Source organism: Pagrus pagrus (assembly GCF_965226575.1).
Source record: "Pagrus pagrus genome assembly, contig: HAP1_SCAFFOLD_49, whole genome shotgun sequence".
NCBI classification, from domain to species: Eukaryota; Metazoa; Chordata; class Actinopteri; order Spariformes; family Sparidae; genus Pagrus; species Pagrus pagrus.
This window is the reverse complement of record NW_028175414.1, coordinates 61,054-88,121: the sequence shown is the minus strand read 5'-3', so window position 1 is coordinate 88,121 and position 27,068 is coordinate 61,054. Positions and strand designations below refer to the sequence as shown.

General features: G+C 42.2%; 1 protein-coding gene across 2 annotated transcripts; it reads right to left on the bottom strand.

Annotated features, from left to right (window-relative positions):
• Positions 1 to 3,610: 3,610 nt before the first annotated feature.
• LOC311253820 (uncharacterized protein) lies at positions 3,611 to 6,471 on the bottom strand. 2 transcript variants are annotated; one of them, XR_014621934.1, is made up of 3 exons: positions 5,372 to 6,471; positions 4,166 to 4,776; positions 3,611 to 4,079 (listed from the first exon to the last, which is right to left on the bottom strand). XR_014621934.1 is itself a non-coding variant. In XM_084384294.1 (2 exons), the coding sequence occupies exons 1-2, from the start codon at positions 4,191 to 4,193 to the stop codon at positions 3,724 to 3,726; spliced, it is 384 nt and encodes a 127-aa protein (XP_084240420.1). In that variant the 5' UTR covers positions 4,194 to 4,826; the 3' UTR covers positions 3,611 to 3,723. The 2 variants fall into 2 exon arrangements, 1 of the variants encoding a protein (XP_084240420.1); XM_084384294.1 differs by lacking the exon at positions 5,372 to 6,471 and having other exon boundaries at positions 4,166 to 4,826.
• Positions 6,472 to 27,068: the final 20,597 nt, after the last annotated feature.

Here is a 27,068-nt window from a genome sequence, read left to right as displayed (position 1 = left end):
AGTTAACTTGTTTTTATATTTTTTATAAGAATAGCTCCGAAAGAATAGTATACAAACTATTAGATGATAAGAATAACATTAAAGGTATATGGAACATACTGAAGACTGTAATAAAAATTAGCTCTAAACAATTAAGTTATCCTAAGTATTTTACGATATGAATGAAGTAGTTAACAGCTTTAATAAATTTTTTGTTAGTGTTGGACCTGACCTAGCAGAACAAATCTTGACCCAGTGCAGGTGGTGGGAGACAGCAGGATGATGGCCAAGCTATCATCGCTGCTGGTGGAGGAGTCCCACCCCCTACAGGCCACTATCACAGCACTGGTCAGCTCCTTCAGTGACAGGCTGATACACCCCAAGTGTGTGAAGGAGAGGTATCGCAGGTCCTTCCTTCCTGCTGCTGTCAGAGTCTACAACCAGCACTGCTCCCAGTAGACCTCACTGTGCACTGTACAATAAAAAACTCTGCACATATCCACACACTTTCTGGTTTGCACAAATTGGACAATTTTTAATATCCATATTTATTATTTATTGTTTGTAAATAAAAATATCAACTGTTTAAACTTACACTGTCCATATTATAAATAATAAATACTATGTCATAATGTAAATACCAATTTCATATTGTAGATATTATGTATATACCAGTTAAATTCTATTTCTTATGTCTTATTATATTGTTTATGTTTTACTTTTATTACTGTTTAAGTGTGATACTGTCCTTTGGCTGCTGTGACAAAGAAATTTCCCCATTTGCGGGACAAATAAAGGAATTCTGATTCTGATTCTGATTCTGAAATCCCAGATCCAGACATTTCCAGACAAAATGACAATAGCAAAGATCATACCTCTGTACAAAACTGGGAACAAACACCAATTCACAAACTACAGACCTGTGTCATTACTATAGATTCTCTTAAATTCTAGAAAAACATTTCAATAACCGACTGGACAGTTTCATAAATAACACAAATTACTCACTAAAAGTCAATATGGATTTAGATCGAACAGAGCAACATCACTGGCATTAATCGATTCAGTTGAGGAACTAACAAATTCAATAGACCAAAAAGAGTATACAGTTGAGATATTCATAGACCTAAAAAAAAAAGCTTTTGACACAATAAACCATGATATATTATTCAAGAAACTAGAACGGTATGGAACAGTCTGGAGGGGACGCTCAGGGAATGTCCAAACATAAACCAGTTTTTAAAAAAAAATAAGGAGATGATTTTTACAAGGTACAGAAATGAGGCAGGTGTTTGATAATCAATAGGGGTATATTGTTTTTAAGTATTTCAGTGGTATTATTTATTAAAAGGGGGTGGAATAAAATAAGTTTATCCTTCCTCCCATTCCTTTTCGGATATGTAAACAGAATTTATAGTTTTCAGTTTATGTTTACTTTGTACATGATAATTTTGGTTTTTACATGTTCGAAATAAACTATCTATCTACACGGTACACTGTGGTCTGTGTGTGTATGCTGTGTACTGTATACTGTGCTCTCGTTCTGTGGTCTGTCCACTCGTACTGTGGTCTGTGTATTTCGTGCTGCGTGCTTGGTGCTGTGGTCCGTGCCTTCAAACGTAAATAAGTGTACATCATGCATGGTGTTACGGCCCCGCATGTGTGTGTATGTTATGTCTTTTTTTTGGTCTCCCTCTCCTGCTCAGTCGCTCCCCGGCCCCGGATCAGGCTCCTCCGTTCTCCCCGATTTCAATTCATATTCGTACAGCTGCCATTCCGTCAAATTAATATCCGAGTAATTATAATGTAAACTAACGTCAGTTCAAGAGATTATACTTAGCCTAGCCAAATGTTTAACGACCTGTATTTTGGTTGATTTTTGTATTGTTTTAACTTCAATCAAGGGACAACTGACGAAACCGCAGCTCTCATAAAATGGAGAGCCGCTAACGAAGCCCTCTTCACCAGATGGAGGAATTCGTCTAAAACCGGATGGGAGTGAGTAAGCTTTTTATGTGTTTTTATACGAGGAGCAGTGGTCCGGTGGTGTGTTTGTTTGTGCCAGACTTCACAGCCTCTTAAAATAGTTTGATGCAACCTAAATGAATAAAAGGAAAATATAGTATAAAGCTAAACTAAATGTTTATAATACTACAAATCAAATAAGTAGTGTGAATTGTAACCTGGTGAACAAAAATGACTTAAAGTGCCACAAAGTACAAGTGAAGGGCAACAGCAATAGTACAGGTGTAGTTATCAACCTAAGTGATATACTAGTTTGTACTAACAATATTAACTATATATTATCAATATAACTATTGATGAAGTATTTGTATTTACACAGACATTCACTATATAATATGATTGCACTTACATGCATGCAAGGAAGAGAATAGAGAATCCCTATTCTACATCACATTCAGTAGTCTCTGTCAGCTTGTGTGTTAGTCACTGTAATATCTTTGTTAACGTGTTCTCAATGTGTAATAAATAATAAATGTTTAAGTTGTCCTTTTTTGTGTGAATGTGTGTGCTTTATCCAGAGTCTTTGTGAGAGACAGTGCTGTGCCTGTCACCCCCAAACAGGCGCAAAAGAAGTGGAATAACCTGAAAGAAAAGTACAAGGTACCACCATTCTATCTACTTTTCAGTAAACAAGTTGGACATGGCAACATTCATTCAGTGAATTTTTATTTTTTTAGGAGCTTAGGGACCCACCAACGGGGAAAGGGGTGGAGGCAGGAGGGGTGACAGCTGCCACCTGGCCATGGTATGGTCAGATGGATGCCGCACTCCAGGGGCAGCACTCCATTAGTCCGCCCCTGGTAGTTGCGGCCAATCTGACCCCCGCTACAGGTGGTGTTGTCACCCTCCCGTCCTCTGCCCCTCCCAGAGAAGGGGAAAAGCCACCAGGTCCCAAGAGGGCCAGGGCCAGTGGGCAGCTGATGGACTTTCTGAGAGAGCAGGCAGAAAAAGAGGAAGAGAGGGAGAAGAGGGCAGAGGCGAGGGAAGAAGAGAGGGAGAGGGCAGCAAGTCAGAGAGCTGACAAGTATTTGTCTCTCTTTGAGAGGCTTGTGGAGAAAATGTAAATAGTGTATATACGTAGTAGTTGTAGGTAATTTTTAAATGTAGTTCTTTGTTGTTGTTTTATTGTTATTCTGTCAATTAAATAGTGTGAGTATTGAGTTGTGAATGAAGTGGTCTCAAAGAAATTCGAAACGCAACTGGACTTGGTTATCTGTCAGTTATTTGCCAGTTCATGTTCGCATCTGACCAGGCTGAGACTGGTCCTCGGACCTTGGACCAGTCTCAGCCTGGTCAGCGAACATGAACTGATGAAGCCTCTTGGATGAGAGGTAAAACGTCTTCCTAGACAAATCGAGGCACCAAGGCTTGTAACGGTGGTCACAACAAACGCTTCTGAAACTGAAATCTGATTGGGAGGTTGACTTTACTTACAGGTGTTTTTTCAAACCATTGTTATATGTTTAACTATACACATAATATAATCATTTTTAATTGAGATAAACTATACAATCATTTTTAATTAATCAACAAAACAATATTTACAATTAACCATTGTTATATGTTTAACTAACTGTTATATGTTTAATTAATCAACAAAACAATATTTACAATTAACCATTGTTATATGTTTAATTAATCAGCAAAACAATATTTACAATTAACATTAATTAAAATTACAAATAATTATTGAACTGATTATGAATTTGGGGTTTTTCTTTAGTAATCATGCTCCCTCAGAAATGCCGGGAGCTCTTGAGGGGCAGACTCTTCGGCAGCAAGTCTGCCTCTGAGATTGACTCCCGACAGCTCCTGACCTTGGGCAGCATTCCCCCCAGCTTCCTCATCCTCCCAGTCATCCTCCTCTGCCTCCTCCTCTTCCTGGATGTCACCAGCTAACAGGCAAAGGTTGTGGAGGATGCAGCATGCTCCAACAACCTTGGGGGCGAACAGAGCCCGGATCTCCAAAGCCCGGAGGAAGATGGCTCTCCAGCGGGTTTTGAGCAACCCGAAGGTGCGCTCAATAATGTTGCGGGCCTTGGCGTGATGCCTGTTGAAACGGGCCTCAACTTGGCCTGTTGATTAAAATACAGGTAATGTAGAATACATCCAGGAATTCAAATTCAAAGTAACAACTGTAATAAATAATTTATTCTCTCACCTGCTACAGGTTGACGGTAGGGAGTCATGAGGGCCACCGGATGCTGCAGGCAAGGGTACCCCCCGTCTCACAGGAGGAAGAAGCCAGCTGGTGAGTAGAGGGACTGTTTGTACATAGGAGACCTCTGGAGGACAAGGGCATCGTGGACTGACCCCGTGTTGCCGATGTAAACATCCAAAAATGCAAAAATCCCCTGTTGCTCTTCTTCTGCTCCGCAGGTGGGACAAGCCGGATGTGGCATCCATCTATGGCTCCAACTGCACGCCGGAAAAGCCTCATGCCCAGCCAGCCGAGCAAAACCTGCTCCCACCTCCTCCATCTCCTCAGGCTTGGGGAAATGGATAGCCTTGTGGAGGATGCCCATCATGGCCTCCAAATATGTCTGCCGTGACCCTGTAGGAAGTGCCACATGCCAGCCAGTACAGAGAGACAGCCACCTCAATTTCGTGGCTCCAGCCATGTGGCTTTAGCCGGGGCAACATCTGGACCAACAGATTGATGGTCTCCCTTGACAGCCTGAAGGCTGGTTTGAGGTCAGCCTCCTCAGAGAAGAAGGCGCAGAGGATGGGCACAGTGTTGTTAACTTGTGCATACATTCGAGGAGAATGATCCTGTAGTAAAATAAAAAATATTTTTTAATTAGTAAAACTATGAAATAATATTTGAATTTATTTATTTATTTATTACTTTATGAAATAATATTTGAATGTATTTATTTATTTATTAATGACTTGCTTTTAACTATCAACTATGAATATTTGAATAGACTGATGAATTTAAACACATGCTGTAAAAATGTATTTATAGTTCTCTCATGAAACTTAATGTATGTTTTGTGTTCTATACAAATGAGCTTCACTTGATTCATTACACAAGACTTATCAGACTTGTATCAGATATCAGAAATAAAGAAATTATACAACTTAATATGCTCCTCTATTTCACCTGTAATTGTTGGGTCCCCCCATGATTTCACCAGTAGGTGGTGATAGGTATCACATATCAAGTATAGTAGCATAGTAGGAAATTTATGAATGAAAGGGGTGGGTCTATAGCGTTACTATTACTAAACAGTTTGGGGCGGACCCTGTTAATCCTGTTTCATACATTAATATTTATAATAATACTTCTAAACCGTACCATATTTATTTTGTTAACTTTAATATGAATGGAAAACCAAGTGCTCCCGAAGAAAAGATAACTTACGAATCCAGCAAAGGCTAGGATAGCGCGAGGTCTCTCCAGACTCCTCCTCCTCATCCTGGCTCTCCTCCGCTGAAGACGCCCCCTCAGCTCAGCAGCTTCCTCCTCAGCCTCCCAGTAAAGAATACCGACCGCGACAGCTAGCAACACTTGCCGGTCCATATTTAACGGTGGTAATACTCTACTAACTACACAATCCACAAATCCACAATGGCGATCATCTACAAACAACAGCCTTTTCGCGGGTTTTTTTTCCCGCTGTTGGCTCGTGAGATTGAGAAGCACTTAAAAATAAAATAACATACTTATGTACAACGAATGAAGGTTGTTGCTGCTTTATGTACGTGTGTATTTATTTATTTACATGTCACATACACAGGAGAGAGAGAGAGAGAGAGAGAGAGAGAGAGCACTTGTTTTGGATGATAACGCCCAGCTGTTTAATCAGTGCAGGCTGCATTTGGCTCCACAAGAATGCATCGTCTCAAAACTGAAAACGGAGCATTCTGTATTCTTGTGATCTCCGGAGTTCATTCTTCGGAGAACGACTAGCAAGAACATTCTCCTCAAGAACACAAGTCCATTCTTTGCATTCTTGGTATTGAGAAATGCTCATAGTCTGTTAGAAAAGAATGTTACAACAAAACTGTTAATAATGAAGTAACACTGGATATTGGAGTGGGGCTTTAAAAGTAACACTGCTCGTAGTATCTGCTACTAGGGATGTACATTTTAAACAATTTCTTTAATTGATACTTTGCTGATTATCAATTAATCATTAATAATATATGAAATATGAACATTGTTTTATGGAAAACACTTTAAACATAAGTGTTGTGCTCACAACACACGAGCCACCATAATGTAGTGCTTCATGCAACAGTAATAGGGAGTTTGGGGTTAAATTTGGCTATCAATAATAATTAATGATTATCAGGGATAATTATAAATTATGATTACTAATAAGTTCCAATTTACATTAGATCACCTCGGGGCACCACCCTTGAAGAAGGGAAAAAAAGCCAATTCACCAAATCAGTCTCAGAAAAGGTACTAAACTGTTTGTAACTCTGATTAATAATGAACTTAATAACTACAACCAATTACCATAACAGCTAGTAATGGCTGAAGGATTTTGGAGCTCTTGACAAAGTAGAAGTTGGCAACAATCACTCTTGTACAATATTAAATAGACAACATGTGGGTTCAAAAGTCTTTTATTTACAAAGATGAAACACACTAACTTCCATGTACTATATACAGGTTTGTGTGTGTATGTGTGTGTGTGTGTGTGTGTGTGAGTGTGTGTCTGGCAGAACAAAGAAACAATGGTGGTCACTGATATCACATGTGGGTTTGATATGCTCCAGGCTCAAGGAATGTGTGTGTGTGTGTGTGTGTGTGTGTGTGTGTGTGTGTGACGGGATGCCAGGTTATAGAAGATGGTTAGTTGCATGCAAAGACCCTGAGTCTGTGTGAAGCATCAATCGACTAATGTAGAATTAGCCGTCTAGGAAAGCAAACTACCAATAACCTGACCTGAGATTACAATAACACTCAAACAGTGGACACACATAAATTGAACACACATGCATTACATCAATCAGAGTTTAAAGTCCTGTGCTTAGCTGTGCTATGCTATGCTATCTAAGCCCAGTTCAATGTTACCAGTCTTTAAGGAAAAGGTGTCGGTGGTTGCAGGAGAACGTTGGGATTCCAATGAATGCTGTTCTTGCTGTGCAAGGACCGATGAAAGTCAGCAGAGGAGGAAAAGGTTCGCTCCTGTCCTTTGCGAGGGTAGCAGCTCAGTGCTAACCTGCTTGGTGTTCCTCAGATGGTGAAGTTAGCTGGCAAGCTTTGTGTCGCAGCTGCTGGTGCTAACTGATCAGGAATACTGGCAGGACCTCGTGCCGCTGCAGTGAGGAGAAGTTCTTTGGGCCTGCTGCAAATGAAGCTTGCAGCTCTCCGCAGCTGTTAAGCCCGGAAGAAGAGATCTTGAGGGCAGGCAGCCCGGTGGGGGGGGGATGGAGAGGAGCCCTTGAGGATAAGAAGTCAAAGGAGCGGAGAGGCTTGAGGAGAAGAGAGAGAACAAAGGAAGGCGCTGGAGTTTTGACTCTCTGATCAGAGGGGGGTTTGTCACCCTGACCAATAGTAGCTCAAAGCTAAATATTGCACCTAGGTGTGAAGAATGGGGAATTCTGGGACACTGAGTTCAGTTCAGAGTCCATTTTGAAATCCACAATGAATGACTTCATCTGTGGGTCCCAACATAAGGCTACATTATGAGTTAAAGGAACAGACAAGGTATACACCAAGTTACATGAAAAATAAACTAAATACGACAAAAAATTCTTAACGGTGTTTCGATCAGTGATTGATAATCAGCATCCCTATCTGCTATCCTACCGCTCAATATCCCTTGCTAGCCTACTGTATGTTGGTAAGGTAATTGTTTGTGTATCAACTTTAGCATGTAACCACCTTCTCAAATAGCTCTTAAGTTGTCAGTTGTAAATTCAAAGCTGGGAGTTTTTCCTTATCCAAATCGTATCTTCCTTATCCTCTACTGTATCTTGAGGGAAATTGTGATTTGTGTATTTTGAACACATCTATTAAGGCAATCATCAGACTGTTAATGAAATTTCTTGTCACGATCCTGTGATTTTAGTTTTATTGTGTGTGTTTATGTTTTTTAAACCATATTTATTTATTGTGAATTACCTTCACAGCCCACCAGGGGCCACAGCCTGCTGCTGCCCACACTTTGGGAATCACTGTACAATGGGATAGAGGGGTAACTACAGTGTCATACTCAGAAGCATAGGACAACTGACCAGGCTGCTGTATTTGACTCACTAGTAGTGAGAACGGCACAACATACCTGGAATATATCAAACTTAGAAAAGTATCAGTAAAATATCTTTACTTACTTTTAGCTAGCGCTAATTTCAAAATTTATTTTGGTCACTACTATTATATTATATTATTTAGACTATCATAATTTATCGAAATGGTCCCCCAAAACTATGAAAATTAAACATTCATTCACAGATATTTTCCTTTGAATCCCAGCATTAGATTTACTAAATCCTCTTACTAATGATAGCAAAGTCAGCTGGGATGCAGATGTTCGAGCTGCGGATAGCATTATGGCTCCGCACTGTCTTTACTGGGCGTCTGCATCACCTGCAATGAAGGAAGATTGATTAGTAAAATTGAACGGGATACATTGCATAATGCAGATACAAAATAGAAATGCCCCGTACCTGAATCCTGGGGAAGGATGATTGGAACCGAGATGGAGGGACGGTTGAACTGCGCCTCGGCAAGCGCCAGCTGTCTCCGGTGCAGCTCCAACCTCTCCTGCTTTATCCGGACCATCTCTTCCTGCAGGGCAGTTTGTCGTTCGAGTCGGCCCTCTATCCCCCGTAGCACCACCAGCTTCTCCACCAGCATCTCGCTGCAGGCGCAGGTCGTTATTGTGGGCTGCCCTGTTAAGCCTCCCCGCATGCAGACAGCAGGCCCTGCTGGTTGGCGCAGGGACAGGGCACTGTTGTGGGGGTCGTCCTCTCCTGGGGGCGGGCACACCCCTGCTCCGCTCCCGGATGGCTCCTCTTCATCCTCACTTTCTGAGAGCCCCTCGTCCCCCTGAACATCGATGCCCCCACTAATGCATTCAGAGGCCGTCTTCTCGATGATGGAGAGGACTTTCACGCAGGCCACATGGGCTGGAGGGGGAGATCTTTTCGGCTATGGCCTGCCAAACACTGTTCTTCACTGTGATGTTCTTTTTGCCCCTTGTTCCCCCGAATAAAACATCACGGTGCTGCCAGACCTCGTCCACTAAGACGCCCGCTTGTTTCTTTTGCTGCCAGTTTCTTCCATTCTCACGTGTGTGGCTATATCCACAGGGGTATATATGCGCTAATGGGCTTGATTACTACTTGGATACACCTGTTGGCACACACACACACCCACAACCCCCCCCCCCACACACACACACACGATACATGCGTAGCCTAATTGCACTGTGTGGGGGGACCACGGGGCGCTGTGTGTGACTTTTGTGCTGATAAAGAGGTGGGTGATCAATTTGCCTGGCATCGATTGATTCAGTTTCAGCACCACTGCGGTGGACAGCTCCCACTAAGAGCTTCTTTTGCTTGATCTTAAGGTTCTCCTAAGAAGGCAGTTCAGAACGCGTCTGGGAAACACCCGTGTATTAGCGCTCCTTCTTAGCCGAACCCTTCTTAAGAGCCTTGTAGCATCCCCGGCTAAATGATGGTCGAACTCTCAAACTTATGGTTCACAATGTTTTACTCCTTGGACCATATTCAATGTAAACACACCGTAAGAGCTATGAAAGAAGAAAACAAAATACAGTTACCTTTAAATGAAATTACTTTTAACTGCTTTTATCCCATAAACAATCATGTAAGTTGACTCTCCTTTTAACTATTTTAATAAACTCATTGTAGACTCACAGGTTTTACTCCATGAATTTAAATATATATTTTAACTGCTACGATTGATGTAACAATCATGAAGGAAAATTCATATTTTAACTGAAGGACAACCTCCCATAGAGTGAAATATAAAACAATATTTAACATGAAATTAGCATTTTTAACCGTTCGTTTCTAACTCAAAAAAAACAGTTTTTAACCTTAGCAGATCTCACATAAAACAGACAAAATACATCCTGTTGCACTAATAAAACAACCTACGAGTTAGCTTATAGCTTCATCTCATTTCCAATACAGACCGACACGACAGCTTGGCCGTTGCTAATAGTAGCTACCGTTAACCACAACACGTTCTATACATGAAAATATCCACGGCAACCAAACTCGAGCCGGACATAAATATGGCATGAAAAGGTAACAAAACAAACCTTGTGCCCCTTATTAGCCAGGTGCTAGGGCGTTTCATGTGAGTTAGGCACACTTTAGCATTGAAGACAAACTCTTGGCCTTGCAGACACACTTTTCCTACTGCAGGTAAAGTCCGAAGCACCGGATGTGTACGAGGTCTCGGCGAGACGCTTTCAAAATAAAAGCACTGAATGTAACGTCTGCTTAATATATAAAAAATAAAAGCCTGGCTTTAAAGAATGTTAATAAGTAAACATAAAAACACATTTATAGAAATACTATGCTCATATTAAAGGTCATTTACAAGCCTTCTTAAGTCCTTAAGAATTATGGTATCTGGGAAACGCGGCCAATATCTGTGTGGCTACAACAAAATATGCAGATATGAGTTTTGAGCTCAGTGCACATCTTTAGGTGGCATTAAAGAAAAAAAGAAGCAATTTTTAGGGTCTATTGGGGTGCAGTTTACTGTGGAGTGTGCACCTCATAATCTTTTGTCCAGTAAGTAAGTGTATACTTTACATTAAAAAAAATTAAATTACTGTGGTACATTAAAAAAATGCTGAGGATGAGTCAGTGGGTGTAAAGGCTGGGTGCTTCAATTGTTTTGAAAAATGTTCGAGAACAATGGCCATTGGACTGACAGTACCCTGATGCTTTGTTGTTTGTGATCTTTGTCTCCGTGATCAAGAACAGCTGTCTATGGTTTCAGATTATATACAGCAACACTCAAAGCAATCCCAGTAGTACAAGTGCAGCTTCAGGTTAGGGTTGTTTACAAAATGTGTATCTTGATGATTCAGCTTGCCCATTTGAATCCATATTAACAAGTCATATAAAGTATGTGTTTGGCATAGGGCTGTCAGCTTTTCACTGCATGATTTACTGTGTGTTTTTCTCTTTTATGTCAAATGAATAACAAACGAAATACAAGAGTGGGAGGGTGGAAAAAGGGTATGTGTAACCATAACTGCACAAAAGTGTACAAAAACAACAATTACACTTAATGGGAGTGTAGTCATTCCCTACTTTAAGAATGACGCGACCCTATTGGTATTTGGAAATCATCTGGGGCCCGCCCTTATTTTTAATCACAACTCTGATCAGCACATGAGACTTGAAGTATGAAGTATTTCCCAAACTTTTTCTTATTTCATAAACGTAACAATTCTATGTGAACTTGAGCCTAAAGCAATGCAGTGCAAAATACTAATCCATCCACATACACATAACAATTTGTAATCTTGCACGCCTTTCAACACATGCCAACACATGCAGTTACAACCCCCTGTCACTAATATAAGATACATTACAGTGTTATGTTGAAGTCAATTCTGCATTCATAATAATCAGAATCAGAAACAGATTTATTGCCAAGAGGGATTTTACACAGACAAGGAATTTTTCTTGGTGAATAAGGTGCATGCATTGAAGACAATAAACAATAAACAAACAAACAGTGACTATAACATATACAATATAAACAATATAAACGCTATCAACACACAGAGGCAAAAAGTGTGGGATGGCTGATAAATAAAGACGGAAGATAAAATATAGAAGATATTAAAAATACAGGATGTACAAATTCTGCATTAATGTAATGCAAAGATTCAAGGGCAGAGGTGGGTTTGAGTGCAGGAGTGAAAGAGTCAGTGTCAGTGGGGGTGGGGGACCCGGGACTTGTTGAGGATCCCAACTGCAGAGGGGAAAAAACTGTTCATGTGGCGGGCGGTTTTGGTCCTGATGGACCGCAGCCTCCTGCCAGAGGGTAGAGGGTCAAATAGTCTGTGACCGGGATGGGAGGGGTCGGCCACAATCCTACCTGCACGCCTCAGAGCCCTGGAGCTGTGCAGGTCTTGAAGGGATGGAAGGTTGCAGCCAATCACCTTCTCGACAGAACGTACGATACACTGTAGTCTGCTCTTGTCCTTAGCAGTGGCAGCAGCTTACCAGATGGTGATGGAGGAGGTGAGGATGGACTCGATGATGGCAGTGTAGAAGTGCACCATCATCGTCTTTGGCAGGTTGAACTTCTTCAGCTGCCGCAGGAAGAACATCCTCTGTTGGGCTTGTTGTGGAAATTTGTCTAATTTGTGAGATATCTGAAAGAAACTTGTAAGAAATACCAGTTGTCTTTTAAGGATTTTATTCTTTATAAAGAAGGTTCATTAGTCAACAGAGTGGCATGCGGTCTGCAGAAAGAAGAACAAGATGAGACAGTTGAGAACCCTTTTTGTTAAAGGAAAGGAATGCCCTGTTGTAGGAACACATGTCCATCGCCTCTACATTCCATTGAGGTTCTGCTCTTGCATTAATTACTCCTCTCATCTGCAAGCTGACTGTTTTCAGGAAAAAGACGCTATGAAGTCTCTCACCTCTTCACCTGACTTGTTTTGCTTCCAATGAAACCGTCAGATTGACGCATCACAGGAAAAACCCCTCTTCTTTATTTACAGCTTGAATAACCCTTTTTGCCCTCTTCCCCCACTCAAGATGAACACTCCTTTCTCTCAGGTAGGTCGAGTTCATCATCAAATGAATCTCCTTTCAGAGATGATGAGGAACAGAAGAACTGTCATAATCATGTGTTATAACTTATTTCTTTGCAATTGTAAATTAGGTAACGACTCTGATGTTCTGTGTCTTCTTGTCTTCTTGTGACAAGAATTATCAAGTACACCCTCCAGAGTAAAAGCACTCTGGGCCTCTCCTCTGTTTTCCTAGCCCTCCTGCCCAAATGGTTTAGGACTATGCCTCTCTTATCACACATTCCATCCTATAATGGTTTCTGCACTCATCCAGATTTTAAGCAAGTTCTAATTGTCATTAAACCAGGAACTTATGCTCTTAATGTTAACAGATTAAGAAACAGCTAAAGAAGTTGATAACACTGAACTTTTCCCCGTGTCTCTGTGATGAAATTTGATTAAAATCAAGTTTAATGTTTAATGTGTCCTGTGTTCGGTGAAACCACAGCACCTCCTGATGATAAGCTCTGGTACGATTGGGACAGACCTTCAGGAGATCTTTTGTGTAATAAGTTCCTTGATAACTAGTAAATGTTTCTGATATGTTTTGGTTTTAACAAGTATTAAGCTAGAACCAGGAGGAATAAGTAAGTGATCAATTCTACTAGTTCTACGGTATATTCAAGTGTGTTTTTATTTTGATCCTGTTTTAATTTCCTTTAATTGTTCAGTGATTTTTAATCATGACATAATCCTTTTTCATGATAGACAAAGTTCATCTATTGAGCCATGGTGAGATTCTGTGAAAGGTGAAGTACGGTTTTGAAACGTTTAAAACTATAGTTTAGTTTAAGTGAGTTCCTGTGAAAGACAGCACACTCTCAAGCGGTAACTCCCCGCTGGGCAGTGAGCCAGAATCGTCACCGGCTCAGTACTGGACCAGCCACACTCTTCCTAAGACATCGGACCGTGGTCCCCAACCGGCTGATTCCCGATGAGCTGACACTCGGCCATTGGACCGGGACTTCCGGCTAGAGTCGCAAACCACCGGAGAGAAACCCTCCGCCGCTGACTCCGCCACTCTGCTAAGAAAGTAGGCTCTCCATCACCCATAACAGCTGGATTCACACATGATAAATGAGTGGTGTCTTAGGGTTCTGATCTTTTAGTTTAAGAGAAATTTGGTAACATTTCCTGTTCCCTGTTGCTATTCATTTAAATTGCCATTTCATTTATTTAATCTGAATTATTTAGTCAATAAACCTATTTAACCGTATGTCGTTGTCTGTGCAGGTTTGTTTTTAATGTGGAGAACCGATGGAAACTGTGTAGAATTCACTACTTCATTTATGAGATTGAATAAATTGATTTAAAATTGATTAGAATTGATACAAGTTAACCTTGTTTAGTCGGATTTGATTAATTACCTCCGGATTATTCAAATAGACAAAACATCGGCGGTGGTGCCCCATTAACGAGTGTTTTATTAATCGCCAGTGATTAATAAATTACAATTATTACTAGTGTATCTCCTACACTGTGTCCTTCTCATGTCTGTACCAGGCTCCGTTCCCATAACAAGAAGCACATATCTCTCTTTGTGCAGACAGTACAAACATTCAAGGATGTGGGAAGAACACAGTGAAGACAATGTAAGACATAATAATGAATAAAAATGGTATAGTAATACAATTTCCCATTACACTCCTCCCTTTTGATCATTTATTGATCACTTTAAGTATATACAAACTACACACTAGACATCAAACTTAAAAATTCACTCAGGATTCAATTTAAGTTATCACATATTGTATAGTTGAAAATCAATAATAGCTGTGTTTGTGGAACATAGACATTACTAGTATTCATTGCAAGCTGGGAGGAGGCAAAACACATGTGAATTACTGATCATGTCATGTGATTATTTCTAACAAAAATATAGAACACTGCATATATTTGATTCTTAAGCAAACATCCACTAATAAAATAGACCAACACATCTTAATCATCTATGTGTCTTAAAGAATATTTTTCAATTTATCATGCTAAAATGGATTCAGGGATGCAGGCTTGCTCCTCTCCAGCCCCTGTGTTTTGCAAGCGTAGAGGGGGCCACTACCTTGGAGAGGTTACGAGCACGATCACAAGGTAGTATGATGTCGTCTTCTGCTGCAAATCCCTGATCTTTATTCATCACATATTTTATGACTAGAAATGGGTAAACAATAATCATAAAAGTATAGCTGTAAACATTTGAGAAAAAATGATTAGCGAACTTGTTACTAAATGTCAAAACTTTTCATAATAGTATAAGCTTGAGAAAAATAATACTGATATCACACACAGTGACTTCATTAGTCTCTGTGTGTTCTTTCAACTCACCACACCTTACACGTCTTCATCGTCAGAGTCAGGATAAGGAGGAGGGGACCAACCAGGGTGAGGGAACAGATCAAGGGAATTATCTTCTGAATATGGAGGTGGTTCAAGTGATGCCATTCCAGTTGACGTTGAGATGGACCTATCTATGGCTCCAACAATTAAGACTCTAATGCAATTACGTCTCTGGAATCAGCTACCCGACTATCTGAAAAAAATTATTCATTTATCGTCATTTAAAAAGGCTCTCAAAAAGTACCTAATCAGTCAAACCATGTACCATCAAACATAAGACAATTATTGTCATGATTTTCCTTCGTCTCTCTCTCTCTCTCACACTTCTTATTCTTTCCTTATCATCTCATTCATTATTTCTGTTTTGTATTATTCATTTATGTATGTATTTTTTCCCCTTACTTCCTTACATTTACTGTTTAATCACTTACTTTTCTACTTATTTTTCATTATTGTTTAATTATTTTCCTATGTTATTGTTTTTAAACTGTATTAAATTTGATCTTTGAATATGTGGGTGAGGTTTTCATATAAGCCCTTTTGGGTTTCATACCTCCCCTTTGCACATCCCTGTCATGTTGATTGTTCATGTTGGTTTTTTTCTTTATATGATATTGTTTGTGCTAAATAAATAAAAAAATAAAAAAAATGCAAGGAATGATGCAACAACCACACAGTCCCATGCAGCGCTGCCCCTCCCTAAACGCAGAACACGCGCTGTGCGTAGGGCCCCACGATCCGTGGGGGGGGCCCATTTTGCGCAAGGGGACGCTTTCTCTGCAAATGCGCAAAGGATGCGCATCGCTGCCGTGAGGCGCGCGTAGAGCACCAAGTCAGTCCGAGGCAGGAGAGAAAAAAAAGAGACGAGTAATCTGACACCGCACACGTTGCCGCAACAACTGACAGCACGCAATATCTGACCAATCAGCGGTCAGATGCGCCAACAGGCAGTTGGATGCAGGTGGAGAGATGGCCTCTAAACGGCAACATGAATCAGGAGCAAGCAAAAGAAAGACAAAGTGAAAACAAGAGGAGGCTCGTGCTTCACTTGAAGGTGGGTATGTTGTTGAAATAAAAAAGCAAACTTTGTGGCATAAACACCCCAGCTGCTAGCCTGCTAATCATGAGACAGAAGAGAGGATAATTCTGTCTAGATGTGGACTGGAGATCAAATTTTCCAGCGGCCCTGATTATCATTTATTGAATGTCTTGTTAACTGCATATACATTCACCTCTGTTGAAAAAGGAGCGGTTAATTGACCAGTTGGTGGTCGTATGTTGGCTCAGGTTTATAGCCTATCAATCTATGCTATCAGTAGAAGTTTTGGGCTGTTTTTATGGAGGTAAAATATCGCCATCTCTTGGTGAATTTAATTCATAACAGTCATATAAGATAAAATAAAATAAGATAAATTAAGATAATCCTTTATTTGACCCACAATGGAGAAATTTAAAGCGTTGCAGCAGCAAACAGCAGTGTGAATATAGAACCTAATTACTAAATGTATAAATAAGTATATAAAAAATATTTAAATATAGAAATATCATCAAATCAAATCATAATGCATATTATTATTAGTTGTAGTCGTATTTGCATTAATTGCATTTTAATCTTTGTGAGGAGGCTAGCACCATTGCAGGAACTCTCCCTGTTACAGTTGCCTTTGCTGAGCAAAAACTGAAGCTCATCAATGGCGCAAGAACGCTTTAGTGGCCTGGCTATCATAAGCATCAACTCAGAAGTGGCACAGCAGCTGTCATATGATGACCTCATTGATGACTTTGCATCCAGAAAATGCAGACGTGTGCATCTGTAAAAGGCTTGTTCCATTGTTGAAAGAGTCATGTTGTAATGGGGGGGGGGCCTCAAAATAAAACTCTGCTTAGGGCCCCAATTTGGCCAGGGGCGGCCCTGGTCCCATGAGAGTTAATGCTACAATGAGCCCAGTGAGCAGAGACAAGATCAGTGCTTTCCATTTACCAAACATTGTATCAAACCAGCCAAAGGTGCTGTTAATACCAGAAAGTTCTCCACGAAGAGACCTCAGTCTCTCAAGAGCCTGGGCGACAGATCCGTCTGGGGCTGTGTTATTGGGAATGAAAGTACAGCAAGAGTCACCAAACATTACACAGACGCCCCCCTTGTCAGCCAGCAGCATGTCAAGCGCCATTCTGTTTTGCCAAGACATCAGAGATGTTGCTGACATCTGCTCAGCTAGTCCAGTGAGGGCATCATGTGTGTAGTTATGAACCTCTGTTGGTTGTAATAGATGTAATTAATCCAGTCCACATTTTTATTCAGTGTACACCACCAGCAAAAAGCTGTTTCAAAGCCTGCAAGAACCTGATTTCTAGCTTTGAATTCATCAGGGACACCACAAGGCACCCCTATAGCATCGATGTACACTGTTTTGTCAAAACTGCCAAGTGGGTTAGAGAAACGTTTCACCCTGTAATTTTGGGAGTAATGGTATTCTCCAACCGGCCACAGGTGTACCTGCGAAGCAAACATGGTTACTGCACACAAACCAGTCCAATTAGCAGGTAGAGATTTTCGCATTCTACCACAATCCCAGTAGATGTCTGGGTATGGCTCTATCTTATAGTCAAACGCATCACGCTTCCAGCGCCGACCATAAGAGCCATCCTCGATTAGTTCTTTGCCTGCTGCTGTCAGGAGGATACAGGATATGAGTTTTTGCACATTTAAGACGTGTCTGTCCAACACTGATACTGCCATAGGTGCGGTTGAAACAAATAAAGGTAGCACCCGATGCTACTTCAACTTGTCCTGCAACTGGTAATGGTGGTGAAGGAACTGAGAAACGGGGCAGCGGAGGGCAAGATTTGAACAGTGAGTGGCTGTACCTCCAGTGAGGTTGTGTAGATATTCTAGTGAGCAAACAGTCCACCAGACACACTACAAAGGGACCCACTCTTGGTTTGGGTTCAGTGCGACAATGAGGATTTCCAGGCAGACTGACCAGTGACAGGTTTGCTGTGTAGCCTTGACAGATGAGGCATGATGAGTTTGTCATTGTGCGTGCAGTATAATTGACATACTGCATCCACAGATTCTTCAGGGGCCCTGTCTGGTCCATAGGGGTCAGAGGTCAGGTGTCTTTTGGTTCTGTGTAGAAGTGCAGTGTTGTTGTGAGTGGTAGTGTTTTGTGAGACACTTTTGCTGGGATGAGTCGAAGGCCATAATATGGGTACCACTATGATGACAGCGATCCCCACAAGACAGCACAAGGTGCCTCGGAGACCGCACATGCCTGGCTGCCTGAATGGATGCCACGGACGTTGACGTCTTTCCATGTTGCACACAGGTGAATCAGTGCTTCGATCAATCGGCGCTCCGAAAGTTGTTTCCTCCCACAGTATGTCAATACTGTGACCGTCTGCTTCTCTTCCTGGCGTTATGAACACTCCTGGTCCTCAGCGTGTTGTGGAGTTGGGACCTTCCTGCAGTGGCTGGCGTGTGCCCAGGTGGCTCTCTCAGCGATTTTGACGGCAGTGTGGGTGGTGAGGAGGACCTGGAACGGGCCGCTCCACTTTTTGGACCTCCAGTGTTTTTGCCTGAGGTCACGAATCACGATGTAGTCGCCTGGAGTAAGGCTGTGGAGAGGATGGTTGGCCGGAGCAGGAAGGGCGTCCTTTACCAGTCTGTGGATTTGAGATAAAGCAGAGGACAACGTCTGGCAATATTGCAACATATCATTTTCATAGAAACAGGTCTCAGGGAGTGGTCTATTAACAGGCCCTACTCCCAGTTCGGGAGGCCTGCCAAGGAGGATTTCAAAGGGACTTAGATTTGCGCGCGCTCTTTTTCTCATTCTCATGTACATTAGCACAATCGGCAGGGCTTTAGTCCATGAGAGACCTGTTTCTTCACAACACTTTGCAAGTTTTGATTTCAAAGTGCAATTTTCTCTTTCCACTGCACCCCCACTCGCTGGATGGTAGGAGCAGTGTTGTCTCAAGTCAATCCCAAGAAAACCTCCTAGCTGTTTAATAGCTTCACTCACAAATGGTGTACCATTATCACTACTTATTTTCCTGGGGATACCCCATCGTGGTATCACACACGTCATCAGGGCCTTGGCCACAGCAGCGCTGTCCTGCTTTGAGGTGGGAAACACCTCAACCCATTTGGAAAACATGTCAACCATCACAAGGCAATATTTCTTGCCTTCACTTGGGGTTAGTTCAATGAAATCCATCATGACATGTTCAAAAGGTCCCTCTGGTTGTGGATGTGCTGCTTGTGGCTGTCGTGTAGTTTTACCTGCATTATGTGTAGTGCAGATATGACAGGATTGGCAAAATCTTTGAGAATAGGCTGTAAAGCCTTTTGTGAACCAATGTTTTTTTATCAGATCAAACATTCCCCCATTCCCCCCCAAATTTGGCAAAATGTGGAAAAAAGTGTTTTGGTAAACATGGTTTACTGTCAGGTCCGTGCCAGATGCCGTTAGTGTATGTGCAGTCGAGTGATCGCCAGATTCCTTTTTCATCAGCAGAAGCGCTAATATCTGTGTGTGTGTGTCAGAGTCGGAAGCACTAGTGTCTGTGTGTTTTTCAGGGTCAGAGTGAAGCAGGGTGTGGGTGTGTCTTACTCCATGTTTTCCAGCAGCAGCTTTAGCAGCTGCGTCTGCTCGTGCATTTCCAGAGTGGTATTCCAGAAAGGAGGTTCAACAAACTCTGAGTCTATCCCTGAACTCTGAGTTGACTTACCCTGTGAAGTGAAACTCTGAGTTTTCAGTTCCAGGATAGCTGATCTGAGTTAGGTAAGTCGACTCTGAGTACGTTAACTCTGAGTTGAGCTCGTGCCTGACGACTAGTAAAAAGCCATCATCAATGGAGCTCCGATACTGTGATTCACCATGGCAACAGGGGAGAAAACAGGAAGCAGACATTTTCTGTGGGGAAAAAAAGTAACACGGCTGCAGCCGTAATAAAAATCACTGACAGAGTTTTAGATGCGGCCGTCTTTTCATTTTGAATTTAACATCACTTTCTTTTATATTAGCCTTTGAGGAAGTGGTTGAATGTTGTTCAGTGTTTTATTTTATTTTAGGCTATTTTATTTAATTCAAATCGGCTGAAAATATAAAAACAGTCTCACGATGGCTCCTCACTTTGGTTTTATTTCACATATTAAACAAAGTAAAAGTTTATTCAGTGGATATTTTAACTTGTAGTAGCTTTTACCACCAACAGATGCTGTTTAACACACATCTGTGTCCTAACATCCTGCTGAGTAGATGAACATGAAGTGGTGCTCACCTCCACCACGTCCGCCAGAGACAGAGGAGCTGGTCCTGAGTCAGGTCGCTGGGTGACCAGAGGCTGATGGCGTCACTCTCCCCCAGTACCCAACATTGGAGTCAGACACACACGTAGCCTACTGTCTGCAGATTTAACTAGAAGTCATTTAATCTTATACTCAATGCGGCTGCAAACTAGAAACACGGACATTGAAATTACGTTGTTGGAAAAAATACAATAGGCTCTACTGATGGTTACTTTTGTAGCTATCTGTGGGAAATAAAGAAAGTCAAATGAAATGTGAGTTATTTCTCTTTTTCTGGTTGCTGAAGGTGATTGATTAACCTGCGAAGTGATTAAAAACAAACAAACAAAAAAAACAAACAAAGAGGATTGTTCAGATCTGAGAGCACGTCAGCGATGTGTAGCCTGATATTCGCTGTGCGGCCGGAGAATATAAATGACGGACTGATGAGAAGCGGTCTACTGTTTGGTTCAGTCCTCGTCGGGGAGTGAGAGCTCATCTAAATGAATCTAAATTCTCCTCCTGGTGTAAAACTATGTGAATTATTTCTGCTTCAACATGATCGGACTGAAGGAAAGGACAGCTGCTGTCAGACAGCTCCGTCAGACTCAGGGTTTCTTCAGGTAAACCTGCCAGTGAGCAGGTTATGTTCACAGAGTCAGTTACCGCAGTAACAGACTCAGAGTTTAAGTTACCTCTCTTTCTGGAACTAAAAACTCAGAGTTTCTCTCATCTCAGGGTTAACAAACTCAGAGTTTTCACAAAACCCACTTTCTGAAATACCCCCCTGTAGAAACTGAATCACTGTTGTTAGTGTGAGCCTGACATTTACACACAGCAATGGCTCTGGGCAATAACGCAGCATCCAATAATGCAGAAACTTTGTCACCATTCAGAATAGGCTTTCCATCAGATTTTATGAATTTCCTGTGCTTCCATAGAGCACCAAAATCATGCAAAACGCTTAAAGCATAACGACTATCGGTCCAGATCGTTACTGATTTATCTTCTGCTAGTTTACAGGTCTCTGTGAGAGCAACTAACTCTGCAGCTTGAGCAGAGTAGTGAGGCGGCAAAGAACCTGATTTCAAAGTCTCATGTAGTGAGACTACAGCATAACCAACCTGTTTTTTTACCGGTTTCTGGGTTACGGGATGCTGAGCCATCAACAAACAAAACAAAGTGAGGATTAATCAGTGGAGTTTCAGACAAATCGGTGCAATGGGTGCACACCTCGTCCAACACAGCAACACAGTTGTGATCTTCACCCTCCCCCTGAATGGGAAGCAATGTAGCAGGGTTAAGAACAGTACATCTTTTGATCTTGATGTTAGGCATGTCAAGCAAAACAGTATTGTGTCTTAGCCATCGTGCTGTGGAGAGATGTGAGGTTTTCTGTTCAAGCAAAATTAGAGAAACAGCATGAGGAACAAGGAGAGTCAGATCTGAATAACCTACAGTATCCCTTGAAGCCATAACAGCTTTCTCAGCTGCTGCTACAGCCCGGAGACAACGTGGCAACCCAGCAGCTACAGGGTCGAGTTTAGCAGAGAAATAAGCCACAGGTCTAAGTTTCCCCCCATGATCTTGGAGCAGCACTGATGTCATACATGCATTCCTCTCATCAACAGTCTGTGTGAATGGTCTGCTCGGGTCAGGTCGCCCTAAAGTAGGTGTTGTCTGTAGAGCTAGTTTCAGGTCAGTGAAGGCCTTTTCAGCCTCAGGAGTCCATGTCACTAAATCATGTGATTGTGGGCTTTTACCATGCACCGTGGCACCAAGTGGTGCTTCTAACACTGCATAGAACACATTCCCAGGAACGAAAGAACTTGTTTTTTGGTTCTAGGCCTGGGAATGTTCTGAATTGCCTCAACACGATTGGGTGAAAGGGATTTCCCGTCGCTGGAAATCTCATGACCCAAAAATGTGACCTTTTGTCGGACATGTTTTAGGAGTCGGATCGTATCGCGTTCGCATTGTTCTTTTGTTGGCGCACAAATCACAAGGTCGTCCACATACTGCAAAAGTGCAGAGCCCTCGGACAAAGCCAGAGGCTCTAGACTTTTCCGCAACGCGTCGTAAACAGTACGGGACTCGCAAACCAGAACTGACTATCTGGATGAACAGGAACACTGAAAAATGCATTGGCCAGGTCCACCACCGAAAACCACTTGTGACAAAATTGTGTAAGGATTAGGAACTTGAGGAGCTCTCGGCTGTACAGCATCATTTACGACTTGCAAGTCTTGTACAAAACGCCATTCAGTTGGTTGACCTTTGTCTCTTATTTTCTTCACAGGAAAAAATAGGAGTCCTCACAGGAGAAGTGTCACAAGGCACAATTACTCCTGCCTTTTTCAGGGACTCAAAAACCTTCAATAGCCTCAGGTTTGGCAAGGTGTTGGCAAGGTCTGTAATCAGATTTGGGGGTGATCACCACTGGTTCTGCTGTTTTAATTAGACCAACATCATGTTTTCCTCGAGCCCACAGAGTCTTAGGACTTCCTGGAGGGCTGGGATGGCTGCAGCCTCAGTCTCTGACAGAAAAATGTGCGAGGATGTTATAGGTGGAACTAACTGAACTGTTCGTTGTGTGTGAGTGGTTGCAGAAAAACCTTTCTAAATGCATGCAGTTTTGGATTGTAAAACACATGTGGGTCATCTGTGGGGTCCCACTTAGTGGTTGATCTACATGCACGTGCAAAAAGACCCAAATCCTCCCATTTATCAGTGTTTGCTTTTTCAAGTGCAATGTGCGGCGCAGAGTTATTTACATAGTACTGATGTTTTTGAGTGGGTGTAAGTTGCACAGATGCAATGCATTTGTTTTCTGTCCAACATAGGTGTGTGATACACAACCGTTCATTTTTGTATTTGTCATCATACCATTTCTTTTCATACTGTCTATCTGGACCCACTGAAACAAAAGATGTACACTGAAGTGAGTCATTTGGCATGCACTGCACGTGCGTGTGTGGTGGGCCAGGGGGTGTGTGTTTTCTGGCCTCTTCCAAAAATAGACTGCAGATATCGCTCTACGGTAGCTTCCACTGATAAGCATACAACAGCTGATCAGGGCAATATTTCACAAACAACTGTGCATTTTCATGAGGTTTTATGACTTGAACACCATCTGGTGTGGGAATAAGAGTTATTCCCAGTTTGCACATGAGATCTCTGCCCAATAAATTTATAGGGCAGCAGTCTGACAACAGAAATGCATGTTTGAAGTTGGTGCTGTTATCATCGGAACATTTAAGAGGAACAGTAAAATGTTCACGTACTACTACACCAGAAGCACTTGCAGAGTTGACAAAGCAGACTGACATTTTAGGAGAGCTCAGAAACTCCTTTCCTTTGATCACTGAGTGTGTGGCACCAGAGACAACAAGGAAAGAAACCATTCTGTCATTCACAGATAGAGAATATGTTGGCATTTTCTTAAAGGCATTGTTTTCATATTTCACATATGTACCAGCTGGAGGTGAACATTTTGTTTCAAGGAAGGTTATTGCATCACATAACAATTCAAACGTGTGATCTGTAGTGTGCGATGTGGGTGCGTTACCAGGCTCCAGATGCGTCGGGTGAGTCAGAGTAGAGAATGAGCTGTCCGGCCGCACCCCCCTTCCCTTCTCTCAGTCCGTCTGGCTGGAGGTCGCAGCTAGAGTCTTGGTGCAATCCTTGGCCCAATGTCCTTTTTGTTCACATCGGAGACACACTTCTGGATCACAATAAGAGCGTCTCCAGTCACCGTATCCTCTGTGACCTCGTCCTCGATATGCAGCCTCAGTTTCACCTTTCGCCTGTACGCAGTCAGAGATCTTAGCAGAGTTCATCCGAGGTGGGAAGGCAGCTGTAATTACTGTATACAGCGCGGTAACAGCATGTCTATAGTCTTCATTTTCCACGTCGTCCCAGTCATGATGTGAGCAGCACGTGTCGCCACTTGGAAACTTTTCTGAAAGCTTTGACCAATCTGCTGCTCCCATTTTCAGGATTAGCAGGCGTTTCAGTTCAGGAAGGGTTGGGCTGAATTCTCGACAGAAAAGTTCTAAGTCCTCATCAAATTTCTTTCCACATGTACTCGGCTGTGGCAGGTGTGCCATGGCCTCTTTCACATCAGTATCAGACCTGGGGCGGAAAACCATTTGGACGCCCCGGGCTCCTGCCACCTCCACCATGGGATAGGTGCCGGTGGCTCCTGTATTATCTTCCTTGTTGGCCTTGCTTCTGGTGTAAGGTCGAGGAGTAAGAGGGGAATGTTCTCCAAAGTTTGCAGCAACAGATGTGGTTTTGGTTAGCTGTCCTTTGTTGGCACTGAGCTTCGCATCCCCTTGTTTGTGTCCCGCTGCGCTCATATCTGGTTGGGAAGCAGACGATGACGGTTTCTGGTCGTCCGGGTATGGCGGTGGTGCTGGAGACCGTAGTGGCGGTGGTGGTCTCGGTGGTGCTATGGGTTGAACAGGAGGGACGCGTCGAGGTCATAGTCCACTCTGAGACACTGAGGCATAGGACCTGGAAGTGGGGGATACAGAGAAGAAACCCGATTCTGAGAAGACAACTCTGTTCTTTTCTCATCACTTGCACTCTTCTTTTCCTTCTCATTTTGACTAGCACATTTACGTCTCTCCCTGCATCCACTTTCCACATCCTAAAGGCTTTCAAATGCCTTTCAACCTCCCCAAGTTTTTTTATGTGACACTTTTCTTTTTGCTTTTATCTCTTTTATTCTAAAATTAATCTTCTCCTCCAACAGATTCAGCTGTCTCATGCTGAATGTCCCTCCGCAGGGAAAACCAAACTCTCTCACCCAGACATGTAAAGGCTCTATAGCCTCATTGCCATCATTAACCTTTATGTAATTTATGTTTGGGGCAGCCAGGTCTGGTCCTACGCCAGCTTCCTGTTTTTTTGCTGGATTTGCCTCCCATTGTTCTACTTGTCACTTGTCCCAGTGCACTTTATATTTATCCTTAAGACCCGGTCATTACCATGAATTCAGTTTAATTACGCTACAAATTCTGAAAAAAAGCAGCCAACCAGCGGTGATAACCTTAAGAGACCCCTTGTCTCTGCTTGGTTTCACTCGGCCCTGATTTGGCCCCCAATCCAGCGGTAAAACAGCTTAATAGGATAAACACCTTTTCTTCCTATTAGCGCCGGTGTTCCCAGAACCCGGTATTACTCTGCCCTGAATTGGTTCGAGTCGCCCAACTATCACAATGATCAACAGAAATCCAGCAAAAATTACTAATTTACTTAATTTTTTTTTTTTTTTTCCAAAACATAATTATAATTATTTATTCATTTATTTTCCCTCTTAAAGAAGTTTCGTTTCTTTCAGTATCTCACCGTTTGTTAAGCAACGTGGTCCTTTTTCCCTCAATAAGGATTCCAGTGATGACGGTCCGGGGCCGCAGCGGTCAGTCCTCTCGTCTCTTAAGATTTTTTCTCGAGGTAGAGGCTGGACGAAGTTTTCCTCCAGGCTGGCCGGTCACAGTCCGCTGCAGGCTCCAGATCCTGTCACACAAGGAATCCCACTTCTGACACCAAATTGTTGTGGAAATTTGTCTTATTTGTGAGATATCTGAAACAAACTTGTAAGAAATACCAGTTGTCTTTTAAGGATTTTATTCTTTATAAAAAAGGTTCATCAATCAACAGAGTGGCATGCGGTCTGCAGAAAGAAGAACAAGATGAGACAGTTGAGAACCCTTTTTGTTAAAGGAAAGGAATGCCCTGTGTCCTTCTCATGTCAGTACCAGGCTCCGTTCCCATAACAAGAAGCACATATCTCTCTTTGTGCTGACAGTACAAACATTCGAGGATGTGGGAAGAACACAGTGAAGACAATGTAAGACGACATAATGAATAAAAATGGTATAGTAATGCAATTTCCCATTCCAGGCTTTTATGGTGAGGGATCTGATGTTCGGCTCCCATTTTAGGTCCTGGGTGATAATGGTGCCCAGGAAACGGCAGGACTCCACAGAGTTGACTGGGGAGCCACACAGGTTGAAGGAGGCGGGTGGGGCTGGGTTCTTTCTGAAGTCCACTACTATCTCCACTGTCTTTAGAGCATTAAGCTCCAGGTTGTTCTGGCTGCACCAGGTCACCAAATGGTCAATCTCTCACCTGTAGGCGTACAGGTTTCCAGATGTTACCAGTTCTGGTCCCAAAGCAATTTTTTCAACAACTCAACCTTTGCATCACACAGTTTATATGGAGAAACAAACCACCCAGGATAAAGACGTTAATATTGCAAAACCCTCTAGAAAAAGGTGGACTGAAAAGTCCCCAATTTTGAGCATTTCTATTGGGCAGCACAAATTACAGCAATGTGGGTCTGGCAAACAGTGCAAATCCCATTCACCTAAGTGGAAACAAATTGAACAGAACCATTTAACAGAGTTCAAACTGGAATCAGTTCAATATAACAGCTCGCTTAGCTCTCTTTTGGTTACAACAACAAACCCAGTTATTGTCCATACTTATAAGATATGTCAGCAAATTTGGAAGAAAACGGGCTGTATTCAACCTATTTATGACAAATCCCCTTTCCACTCCAATCCCTCTTTACCTAAAGCCCTTAGAGATGGTATTACAAACCTATGGTTTACAAGAGGTATTACAACTTTTGGGAATTTGTTCAAAGATGGAAC